The 12,453-nt window shown below is 36.6% G+C and overlaps 1 protein-coding gene across 3 annotated transcripts in view; it reads right to left on the bottom strand.

Moving 5' to 3' along the window:
* LOC131485295 (E3 SUMO-protein ligase RanBP2) overlaps positions 1 to 12,453 on the bottom strand; it is an 83,701-nt gene that overhangs the window by 53,118 nt on the left and 18,130 nt on the right. For all 3 annotated transcript variants that reach the window (XM_058684606.1, XM_058684604.1, XM_058684605.1), the window contains exons 2-4: positions 5,584 to 5,651; positions 3,816 to 3,927; positions 3,169 to 3,321 (exon numbers count right to left, since the gene is read on the bottom strand). In XM_058684606.1, the coding sequence (XP_058540589.1) occupies positions 3,169 to 3,321; positions 3,816 to 3,927; positions 5,584 to 5,651 (333 nt within the window). The remainder of the gene's footprint in view (positions 1 to 3,168; positions 3,322 to 3,815; positions 3,928 to 5,583; positions 5,652 to 12,453) is intronic.

Here is a 12,453-nt window from a genome sequence, read left to right as displayed (position 1 = left end):
AGATTAATATTTAAAACCCAGCTGCTTATTATAGGAAGAGGAAAACAATGTTACTAGTTTATCTCTAGGGTTGTTTTTATATTTTTTTAAGTTTTATATTTATTTTGAGAGAGAGAAAGTGTGTGCAAGTGGGGCGGGTGGGGGGGCGGGGGGAGGGGGAGAGAGGGAGAGGGAGAGAGAGAGAGAGAGAGAGAGAGAGAAGAGAGAATCCCAAGTGGGGTCCACACTGTCAGCGTGGAGCCAAATGTGGGCCTCAAACTCACCAACTGTGAAATCATGATCTGAGCAGAAACCAAGAGTCAGACACTTAACCAACTGAGCCACCAGGTGTCCTGGAGTTTTTTAAATACTTTAGATTCTAAAATCTGTACACAGTTGTTCATATGAGGTAAAAGCCAAAAACTGGAAACAACCAAAATATCCATCAAAAGTAAATGGTTAAGGGTGCCTGGGAGGCTTGGTCAGTTAAGCATCCGACTTCAGCTCAGGTCATGATCTCGCGATTTGGGAGTTCGAACCCCACATCGGGCTCGGTGCTGACAGCTCAGAGCCTGGAGCCTGCTTCCAGATTCTGTGTCTCCCTCTCTCTCTGCCCCTCCCCTACTCATGCTCTGTCTCTCTCTGTCTCTCAAAAATAAATGTTAAAAAAAAAAAAAGTAAATGGTTTAACCTGTGGAATATATCCACACACAAAATACTACTCAGCAATAATAAAAAGAACAAACTACTGATACACCCAACTTGGATGGATCTCAAGGGCATTACATTCAATGAAAAAAAGCTGACCTCATAAGACTGTATATTGCATGATTCCATTTATATAACATTTTGAATTACAAATTTATAAATATGGAGAACAGATAGTAACTGCCAGAGTTAAGGATGATGGGAAGGAGAGGGGTGGGTAGGACCATAAAAGGTGAAGCTTGAGGGAGATCTTTATGATGAGGTAGCAGTTCTATACTTTTAATTGCAGTAGCGGTTACACCAATCCTTACATGTGACAAAATGAAAAAGAACTATACACGCACATTGTACCAATGTCAAATTCCTGATTTTGATATTATACTATAGTTACGTAACACATAACCAGTGCAGAAAGCTGGGTGAAGTATACATAAAACCTCTCCGTACAATCTTTGCAATTTTCCTGTTGAAAACAAATTATTTCAAAATAAATTCTATCAAAAATATGTATAACGGGGCGTGATGGAACTATTAAAAACAATATACAATTGACCCTTGAACAATACAAGCTTGAAATGCACAGGGGTCCACTTACATGTGGATTTATTTTCAAAAGTAACAGTACAGTACTATAAATATATTTTCTCTTCCTTATAATTTTCTTAAAATTTTCAATTTATTTCAATCGTAAGAATACAGTATGTAATACATATAGCATACAAAATATGTGTTAACTGACTGTTTATATTACCAGTAAGGCTTCCTTCCAGTCAACGGTAGACTGTTAATAAAGTTTTTAGGGAGTCAAAAGTTATATGCAGAGATGCCCAGCTGGCTCAGTCAACAGAATATGGAACTCTTAATCTCAGGGTTGTGAGTTTAAGTCCCATGTTGGGTGTAGAGATTACTTGAAAAAATAAAATCTTAGAAAAAAAAAGCTGTATGCAGATTTTCGACTGCATAAAGTCAGGGAGATCATGGCCCCCAGCCCCCATATCGTTCAAGGGTTAACTACACACTTAAAATGTTTGCCTAACAAATTTGTAAAGACTTGCTCCAAAAGATTTACTTAAGTAAACTACATTTACTCAGTAAAAAATAACAATTAGAATTGGTCAGTACATTAGCAAGAAGTTCCTATTATTTTTAGTAATTATCTGTAACATACTGGAGAAACTACTTTTTCTTTTGCTTGAAAACATCACTATCCCATAACATAACACAATCCTTTTTTTCCCTAAAGATTTTATTTTTAAGTAATCTCTACACACAACGTGGGGCTCAAACTCACAACCCCGAGATCAAGAGTCACACGCTCTACCAACTGAGCTAGCAAGGCACCCCAATTCCTTCCATTTTTAGGTAATAGTTCTTAAAAAGCTTTAAAATAGGGCACGTGGATGGCTTGGTCGGTTGAGCGTCTGGCTTCTGCTCAGGTCATGATCTCGCGGTCTGTGAGTTCGAGCCCTGCGTTGGGTTCTGTGCTGACAGCTCAGAGCCTGGAGCCTGCTTCAGATTCTGTGTCCCCCTCTCTCTCTGCCCCTCCTCCACTCATGCTCTGTCTCTCTTTGTCTCTCTCTGTCTCAGAAATAAACATTAAAAAAAAAAAAAAAAAGGCTTTAAAATAACACTAACCTGTCATTCTTTTCACCCAATAAAGCAAAAATTTTCTATCAGACCTCAATTTAAGTCTTAGCTCTGCCATGTAGCTACAAAACTGTAAAATCCCCAAAATATTAATCATTTCATAAGGGTAAATGAGATACCACTTGTAAAACATAATAGTATCTTAAAAAAACAGCATATGCTCAGAAAGGTTTTGAAGGAAAAAAAAATTTTGTTCTGCCATTTTTTACAGATATAATTGACATATAACTCTGTATTAGTTTAAGATGCACAATACAATGATTTGAGACATGTATATAGTGAAATGATTTCCACAGTAAGTTTAATTAATATCCATCACTTCACATGGTTATAAATTATTTTTTTCTTGTGATGAAAACTTTTAAGATCTACTTGCTCCCTTCACAGCTCTCACATATACAATATGGTGTGGTTAACACTAGTCACGATGTTATCCATCATATCCCTGGAACTTATTTTACACACAGAAGTTTGCACCTTTTGACCACCTTCATCCATTTTCCATCAACTCCTACACCTACTGGTTTCAGGTTTGCTACTGAAAAGTCACTTAAACTCCAAATATCAGAAATGGTTGTGACTTAAGTTTTCCCTGACTGCTTTATTTTTTTAAGTTTATTTATTTATTTTGACAGAAAGTATGAGGGAGAGAGGAATAGAAAGAAAGGGAAAGAGAGAATCCCCAGCAGGCTCCACAATGTCAGCACAGAGCCTGACACAGGGCTTGAGATCATGACCTGAGCCCCAAATCAAGAGTCAGACACTTAACCAAATGAGCCACGCAGGCACGTCCCCAACTGCTTTTATTATGATTTGTTTAATTCAGTTTTTTACCTTTAGTTTATAAATTGCAGGACTTCCTGGGAAAAGTTTAGCTGCTCTTTCAACCCAATATTTTGCTCTTCCATCAGTAACATCATTTTTACAAAGCAATTCTGCAATCTTCAACACAAGATCTTTTTGTGTTGGGTTTAATTCCACTGAACGCTGATATCAGAAAAGAAATAATAAAATTAGTACGATTCCTAAGGTACCTACACTCACCTATAAAAGCTAAAAATTTATTATTGTCCACACTAAAAACTCTTCTAAATGACAATGTGTTATTTAAAAATTGTTAAAATTAAAGTGCCTTGGAATTTTTTTGCAGATGAATTAAATAAAAATTATGTTTTTATTAGGTAAATATCAAAAAAAAAAAAAAAGAAAGAAAACCACTTACAAGAACAGCATTTCTGGCCATGTTAGACTTAGAATTTATAGGTGTTAATCTTTTACAAGTGCTAACTTCTTAATGATTAAATTGCAGTGTACATTGGGCCAAATAATTTAAAATCTGTTCTAATCTGTATTGCTTAATAGTACTATGATACCAACGCTATTTTCATGGCATCCATAAAATATATTTGAATTTATTATATAAACTACGCTGGGCATATGTGTGGTGGTGCAAAGGCTATATTTTAATCTTAACAGTTTACCTTATAACATTCGACAGCCTTGTCTATATTTTCCTCAACTTCATAAAGAAGACCAAGAAATCTGTGAGCTTTGGGATCCCTTTCTTGCACATTAATATATGTAGATATATATCTGTATAAAAATAACAATATAAAAATAATCTTTAAATTTTCACATTCAGAACTCTATGTAAATACTAACCAAAGAGAATATCTTAAACCAAAGCAACCACTAAACTAATTGACATTGTTATTCTAATTATTGCCTACCACTATTTATTTACAGTAGAATATGCAGACAACTCAAAAGTATCCATAAGAATAAACACAAACATACTTACAAAAGTGACAATAAATTCATTCTACCATTAAATACTATATTTACTAAATGTTTTTTCTAATGCTACTCACACATAAGAAATGAATGCATAAATTGCTTTTTCTTCCTGATATTTTGGTAAAGCACTTAAAAGGTTTTACATAGGAAGCAGAAAACAATTATAGTAAATATTTTTAAAGTATCATAATGCAAAATACTAAGAGTAACAACTTTCCAAATAACAACCAAGAGAATGCATTTACCTTTTTTTTTTTTTTTTTTTTTTTTTTTAAGTAATCTCTACACCCAATGTGGGGCTCGAACTCACGACCCAAAGATCAAGAGTTGCATGCTCTACTGAGTGAGCCAGCCAGGGTGCCCCAAGAATGTACTATTCACCTTCTAAATAAAAATATAATATCTAACAGTACTGTTCCCATCTAAAATAGAACAGAGGAAAAATTACTAAATAAACTAGTAAATGTAGGTAATTTCCATTTCTTATATCAGGTAACAGCTAAAAAATAAGTTAAACATCTTCAAGGCTCAGTGAGTATTACCTAAGAGAAGTTAGACCAAAGACCAAATCTGAAGGAAAAAGTGTCATATTAATAAGGAACAGTGTTGGGGCGCCTGGGTGGCGCAGTCGGTTAAGCGTCCGACTTCAGCCAGGTCACGATCTCGCGGTCCGTGAGTTCGAGCCCCGCGTCGGGCTCTGGGCTGATGGCTCGGAGCCTGGAGCCTGTTTCCGATTCTGTGTCTCCCTCTCTCTCTGCCCCTCCCCCGTTCATGCTCTGTCTCTCTGTCCCAAAAATAAATAAAAAACGTTGAAAAAAAAAATTTTTTTAATAAAAAATAAAAAATAAGGAACAGTGTTGACAGCCCCACTGCTGTTAAATAAAGGTGTTACCATTTTCCTTACTTAATAGCATTTCCATCTTCCCATTAATGCTTTAACCTGCCTGCCTTCCCTTCTAATTTCCTGCCTTAAGCCACTCCCAATCGATCACCAACCTTCTTTGCCTTACAGATAAGACAGCCTCAGAGTGTTACCTACTGAGTCAATTAAAGATCTTTTATAGAAGCTATTCATTCTCCTGCCCAGAAATCACAGTTTAATTTTATATTCATTGGTAATTTTCAAACTGATTAAAGTAATAGGTATCTAACCAGAAAGAAATTAAAAATAAACACGGTTCTCTTTATTCCTTAGAAGTGTTTTAAGCCTAATGATTTCTTGTCCTGAGTATAAACAAGCAGCAGGCATGCAGAAAATACTCATTCTAGGCTAAATCTCCATGGAATTGAGGCTAGTTCTTTATAACAGTCTGAAGTGATCGAATACTTTATTTCCAGGACATGGAAGAAGAAGAACTGCTAAAACATCATATTTTCAGCCATTTCAAGTAAGAATACAAGGGGAAAAATTGATTTTAGAAAACTAAAGTATGTTTACAGTTTGGTACTTACTTTTTAGCAAGATCGTATTCTTTTACTTCATAGTACAGCTTTGCAAAATAGAATCCCTTCATTGACTTCTAAAAAAAAAAAAATTAAGAGTTTTTACTTTTCATATTTTGAACTTTGTAAAGTTTTCACAGAACTAAAAATTTGTCCTAATGAGATTAATATTAATATATTTGATTTCTGTTCACCTAAAAGGTAGGAAAAAAACTGCCTGTATAAATGCATATATATTGTAAAAGTCATGACTCCATGTTTTATAATTCTCATCATAAAACAAAAAATAAATTTCAAAAACAGCAAAACAAAAGACGATGTCAGAAATTAAGAATTTATTACCAGCAAGAAACCTGAAAACCATGTAGTGCCACTCTCTCACTTTAAAGATAACTAAACCAACAGAAACCTGTTTTCTTAAGGAAGGTGAGGTATACTAGAAACCTCTCTTCTCTGGTCATATGTAAGCCTTTATGGGGAAAAATAAGCAGGTACTTCCATTCCAGTAAGGCACCAGGGACTCTCTGGTCCAGGTACTGTTATCTCTACAGATCACTATTTTACCCTCAAGAAATTAAAAAGGCAGAAATAAAAGTTGAATTCTTCCAGTAATAAGCCAAGTCCACATGCTGGCTCTTTTATTCCCAAGTTTAAAATGCTGGGACACACCAGATAATGTTGTACACACATGATAAAAGAGTACACAGCCATCAAACACCTAATCTTTGAAAACTATACAAGGACACAGGAAAAAAAAAATCAATATATTAAGTGAAGAAGTCTACTACAAAGCAGTATGTTTTCATTTATTCTTTTTATTCTAAAAAATGCAGATTTAGGATTTGTTCGCCATGCCTACTATTATTCACCAGGCACTGTTCCAGGCACTGGGGAACCAGTAGTACACAAAAACATCAGTCTTCACGAAGCCTGCATTTTAGGAGTGGTGACAAGCAAACTGTTATCTATACAGGAGGAAAACAGAGTGCTATTTTGTACTATTTCATCTATTATTTATAGTATGTCACATTTTAAACAAAGCTAAAACCAGTATTCATCTCACAAATCACAGAATGCTAACTAACATTGTGCCCATTTAGTTGTTTCTTCTTTCCTAGTTGGTAACGGTGCTGGGGCACAAATAGATTCTATAGATTTTATAGATAAAAAAATCTATAGAATTTATAGATTCTATAAAGTAAGAGAGAGACAGAATTGTCAGAAAAGGTCTCATCAAGATATTTGATCAGATACCTGAAGTGATGTGGTTATCTAGGGCAGACTAGGCAGCACCTGGATTACAATAATTTAATCCCCACTGTTTACTATGTTTCAACTTTTCCTTTTCAATGAAACCTACAGAAAATACTCTTAAATCACATTCATCTTCTTAAATTACTCTTCTCATGACTTCAAAGATACCAGGCTCTCTAGTTTGACTTCTACCTTAGTAGCACTCCTTCTCAGGCTCTTCCTCACAGACTTCCCCTAGTCCTAAACCCTCTACCCTTTCAGGAGATCTCATCAGCAACATATACTGAATCTCACCTATGAGCACTGATATGTTGACTATAAAATATAGACCTTTGGCTCTCATTTTTCCTGAGCTCTAAACTTATGTGCAAAATATAAAATATCATCACCAAAACCTGTCAGTTCTATGTTATCTCAATCTACTAGTTTTTCTTTTTTTTTTTTTTTTTTTTTTTAATTTGAGAGAGAAAGAGAGAACAAGGGGGGGTGGGGGGAGAAGGACAGAAGGAGACAGAATTCCAAGCAGGCTCCACACTCAGCACAGAGCCTAACATGGGGCTCAATCCCACAACCCTGGGATCATGACCTGAGCCGAAATCAAGAGTCAGATGGTCAACCATCTAAGCCACCCAGGCGCCCCTCAATCCATCCATTTTTCTACAGCTCTGTTGCTACCACCGAAGTCTAAGCCTGCTATGATCTCTCTCTAGGACTTCTGAAAAAGCTAATTCGTTCCTGCTTCCTTGTATATATTTTTCCTCCCATCTAATTCATTCACTAAAGGGGTATAATTTCAAACATAAGACAATTCATGTTATGCCTTTGCTTAAAACTTAAAATCCTGCCATGGCTTCCAATTATACTTTGAAAATGCCCAAATCTCTCACCAAAGACTAGCATGATATGGCCCCTATCCAGCTCTTTACTTCAACTTTACTTCATCTGGCCTTTGCATACTATAGTTTAATTTTAGCCAATGACTAAAACCAGAATGCATCTCTCTAACGGGGGCAGCCCTGAGGAATGTTTTAAACAATCTGGCCAACAGCAGGCATTAATGTGATATGATTTCCATCCAGTGTTTTCAATGTCATAGAAATTCAATGAATGTATGTAAATGAAAAAGAAACTATTAATTCCCTTAAAGTAGACCAATGCCTCATCATCTAAATAAACACACACATGAATGAACAAACAAGATTCTCACTATCCTAATTAAACCACAACTAAGGGGAAATAAGTTTCAGAGAATCACCTGGCCCTCCAAAAAAACAAAAACAAAAAAAATCACTCTATTGGGCATGACTTTAGTCTGGCACAGTGAAACAACGAGAAGTGTAGAATAAGAGGGAGGCCACCTGTGCCACTCACCTCCCTCTCACCTCCCCTGTACACATTGGGGAAGCAGGGCTGGGTCCAGTATATCTGTCAAAAACATAACACAGGTATCCTTAGCTGAGTAAAGAGAGCAAACTCCAGTGAAGCAAAAGGGGGAAAAAAAGAAAAAAAAAAATCTACATTTTCAGTAGGAATACAGACCCAGAAAGTGGGGTCTCTGAATCCTTCTGATCTTTTTAAGTTTTGAGGCGATGCTGGAAAAGTTACCATACTAACTTTGGGCAGCCAAACCCTCAGAAATCTCACTGTTTGGTCCCTGATATCACTTCTTCCTATCTTTGTGAAGCAGAAGTCACCTATCACTGTATTGTTCACTCACTAAGAGAACTAGGTTTATTGAGATCTTCACCCAACACGAGCTGAGTTTAGACCTTAATGAGACAAACTGATTTGACTCTGATGATAATGGGTTGTTTACATAATAATCTGCTCAGTACAAAGAGGAGCCACAGTTCAGACATCAACTGCCTGCATGAGCTTACCAGATGAGCAACTAAGACATATGAGGTTCTGACTAAACACTTATAGAATCCCATCTAGGCAGGACAACACAGCAGCACAGTTGTGGTTCAGACAATTCTGGACAGCACTCTCCCACTGTCTTCCCTGACTGAAGTACACCTTCTTCATTATTTCTCACAAAATCCTGTTTATTTCCTTCACTGAATTCATACAGGTCATAATTATTTTTGTTATTATGGGTGTCTATCCCTCAAAACTGTAAGGCTCCACTAAGGTAAGGCCCCTGTGGCTTGTCCACCACCATGGAACCAAGAATATTAACTGGCAGGTGTCACATATTCACTATTTACTGAAATACACATAAATTTGTGTACCCGATTATTTCCTAATAAATTCCTAAAAACTAAATAACTAGTTCAAAGAATATAAATATCTGAACCGTTTGCTATACTGCCAATTTTCCCTAAAGCGTCTACCTATTTACTTCCCTACTCAGTATTTGAATGCCTAAGTCAGAGTGCATATTCTTCAAAATTAATTTTTCCCATTTCTTCACTCATCACTAATTTGGTAAGTAGAAGAGATATGACTAAGTCAACCTGGTATTTCTCTGATTAAGAAGATCAGTTTATAATATTCACACTGAAATATTTATAGTATCAGTTCGCTGCTAACATACTTTAGCCATTCTCAACTTTGAAAGGACAGAGAAAAGATTATCTCACTAATTTTTAAAGAGTTCTTAAAACCCTTAATGGTTCTTAAACCATACTGACATTTGAGGGCTTTTTACAAAGCTTTCCCAGGTTGCCACCTTTAATTCAGTGTTTAATGTGTTTGTGAAATAAAGCTTCAACTTGTATGCAGTAAAAACTATCTTTGCTGTTCATTTTTTTTTTTAATTTTTTTTTTCAACTTTTTTTTTTTTTTTATTTTTGGGACAGAGAGACAGAGCATGAACGGGGGAGGGGCAGAGAGAGAGGGAGACACAGAATCGGAAACAGGCTCCAGGCTCCGAGCCATCAGCCCAGAGCCTGACGCGGGGCTCAAACTCACGGACCGCGAGATCGTGACCTGGCTGAAGTCGGACGCTTAACCGACTGCGCCACCCAGGCGCCCCGCTGTTCATTTTTTTCAAATTATATGGTAAAAGGATCTTTCTCATATGAGATTAATACTCATCTATATTTTCTTTCAGTTTCTCTAAAATTACTTTTAAGTCTAAAACTTAATTTGGTCAATAATACAGGCTAAAGCCCAATTTTTTAAAATAAGTTATTAAACCAAAAAAATTCATTAAGTAAGTGGCAACTGTTCAAGTAACATCTACTAAATGATCCATATGATCCATATTTTCTCTACTTCTTTCGAATGTCATTTAGCAATGCCACATAAGTCTTCTGTTATAGCACCTTAACTTAATAAAACCCCTTTCCCAGGACTCCTGGGTGACTCAGTCAGTTGAGCATCCAACTTCAGCTCAGGTCATGATCTCACATTTCATGAGTTCGAGCCCAATATTGGGCTCACTGTTGTCAGCACAGAGGCCGGTTCAGATCCCCTGTCTCCCAATCTCTCTGCCCCTTCCCTGCTTGAGCTCTCTCAAACTAATTAATTAACTAATTAAATATCGCTCACAAATGGGGGAGGGGCAGAGAAAGACAGAATCTGAAAAAGGATCCAAGCTCTGAGCTGTTAGCACAGAGCCCGATGTATGGCTCAAACTCACAAACTGCAAGATCATGACCTGAGCCAAAGTCAAATGCTTAACACCCAGGTGAGGCCCCCAAGCAGTTTTTTCAACTCATAAAAATATATATACAAATTTTCTATTTGGATATCACACTCTTTCTTCTCTTAAGAAACCAATACTGCTAAATCATTTTCTTTTTTTCTTCTTAATGTTTATTTCGGGGGGGCAGGGAGGAGGGAAGAGAGAGAGAAAGAGAATTTGAGCAGGGGAGGGGCAGGGAGAAAAGGAGACAGAGAATCCAAAGTAGGCTCCGCGCTGTCAGCTGTCAGCACAAAGACAGACGTGGGGCTTGAATCCACCCACCGTGAGATCATGATCTGAGCTGAAGTTGGTCACTCAACCGACTGAGCCACTCCGGTGTCCCAAAATCATTTTCAAAGAGCCTAACAAAGTGAGGGAAGAAACAGGGCAATGACAGAACATGGATGTGGACAGTTATTAGGACAAAGAACATGAATGTGTTTTTCATGCTAAGGAAAAACTGCCAGTTGAGAATTTGAATGAAAAAGGAGAAATCAGGGCTCAGAAAGCTGAAAGGGATGAGAACAAAAAAAAAAAAAGGCGTCAGGGAGGAACGCTGAAGAGGAAATATACAGAGACTCATAAATATGGAGAACAAACTGAGGGTTAGTGGAAGGGTTGTGGGGGGGATGGGCTAAATAGGTAAGGGGAACTAAGGCATCTACTCCTGAAATCATTGTTGCACTATATGCTAACTAATTTGGATGTAAATTTTAAAAAATAAAAAATAAAATTAAAAAAAAAGAGGAAATATATGGATAACAGAATAATGACTAGGGCCTGGTGGTTCACTGCCAGTAGTCTCAGTTTACCAAAGAGGCAAGGTAGTTTGATGAGTAAAACTTGTGAAGAATTTGAGGTGGACAGTGAAGTTCTAATACAGTGACTGAAAGGAAGAAGATAAGGTGGTGATCAAGGACAGGTAAATGGCCCAGAAATAAACACTCACATGTATACATAATCTCTAACAAGGCTGTCAACATCATTCAATGGAGAAAAGACAGTCTTTAACAAATGGTGCTGGGAAAACTGGGCATCCACATGCAAAGGAGTAAAGCTGGACCATTATTTTATACCATGTGCAAAAATTAACTCAAAATGAATTAAAGACCTAAAACTAAGATTCAAAACTATAAAATTCCTGGAAGAAAACACAGGGGAAAAGCTGTATGACATGAATGGGCAATGGATTTCTTGGAATTAACACCAAAAGCATGGGAAACAAAGTAAAAATAGACCAAAAGGACTACATCAAACTTAAAAATGTTTGTGCATCAAAGGACACAATTAACAGGATAAAAAGTCAACCTATAGAATGGGAGAAAATATTTGCAAACCATACAGTTGATAAAAGAATAATATGTAGGATAGATTTTAAAACCCCCCTACAACTCAATAACACAAAATCAAATAACCCAACTAGAAAATGAGCAAAAGACTTTATACCAGACATTTCTCTAAAAATGATATATGAATGGCCTAATCATCAGGGAAAGGAAATCAAAGTCACCATGGGATAGTACTTCATAACCATTAGGATGACTACTATCCAAAAAGAAAAAAATGAAAATAACTGTTGATAATAATATGGAAAAGATGGAACCCATGTTCATTGTTAATGGAAATGCAAAACAGTGCAACCATTATGGAAACAGTATGGTGATTCCTCATAAAACTAAAATAAAAACTACCATATGATCCAGCAATCCAACTTCTGGGTATATAACCAAAAGAACTGAAAGCAAGGTATTGAAAAAAATATCTGCAGGGGCAACTGGGTAGCTCACAGTTTGTGAGCTCAGGCCCTGCATCTGGTGAGCCCTGCTCCTAGCTCCACACTCTTTCCCTCTCTCTGCACCTCGTGGGATTATCTCTCTCTCCTCTGCCTCTCACTCACTCACACTCTCTAAATAAATAAATGAATGAAAGAATAAATAAGAAAAAAAAGAAAAAATATCTGCATACTCATATTCATAACAGCACTATGCATA

Source organism: Neofelis nebulosa, chromosome 9, assembly GCF_028018385.1.
Source record: "Neofelis nebulosa isolate mNeoNeb1 chromosome 9, mNeoNeb1.pri, whole genome shotgun sequence".
Lineage (NCBI taxonomy): Eukaryota > Metazoa > Chordata > Mammalia > Carnivora > Felidae > Neofelis > Neofelis nebulosa.
Note: the sequence above shows the minus strand (reverse complement) of the source record. Positions and strands in the feature narration are given on the sequence as shown.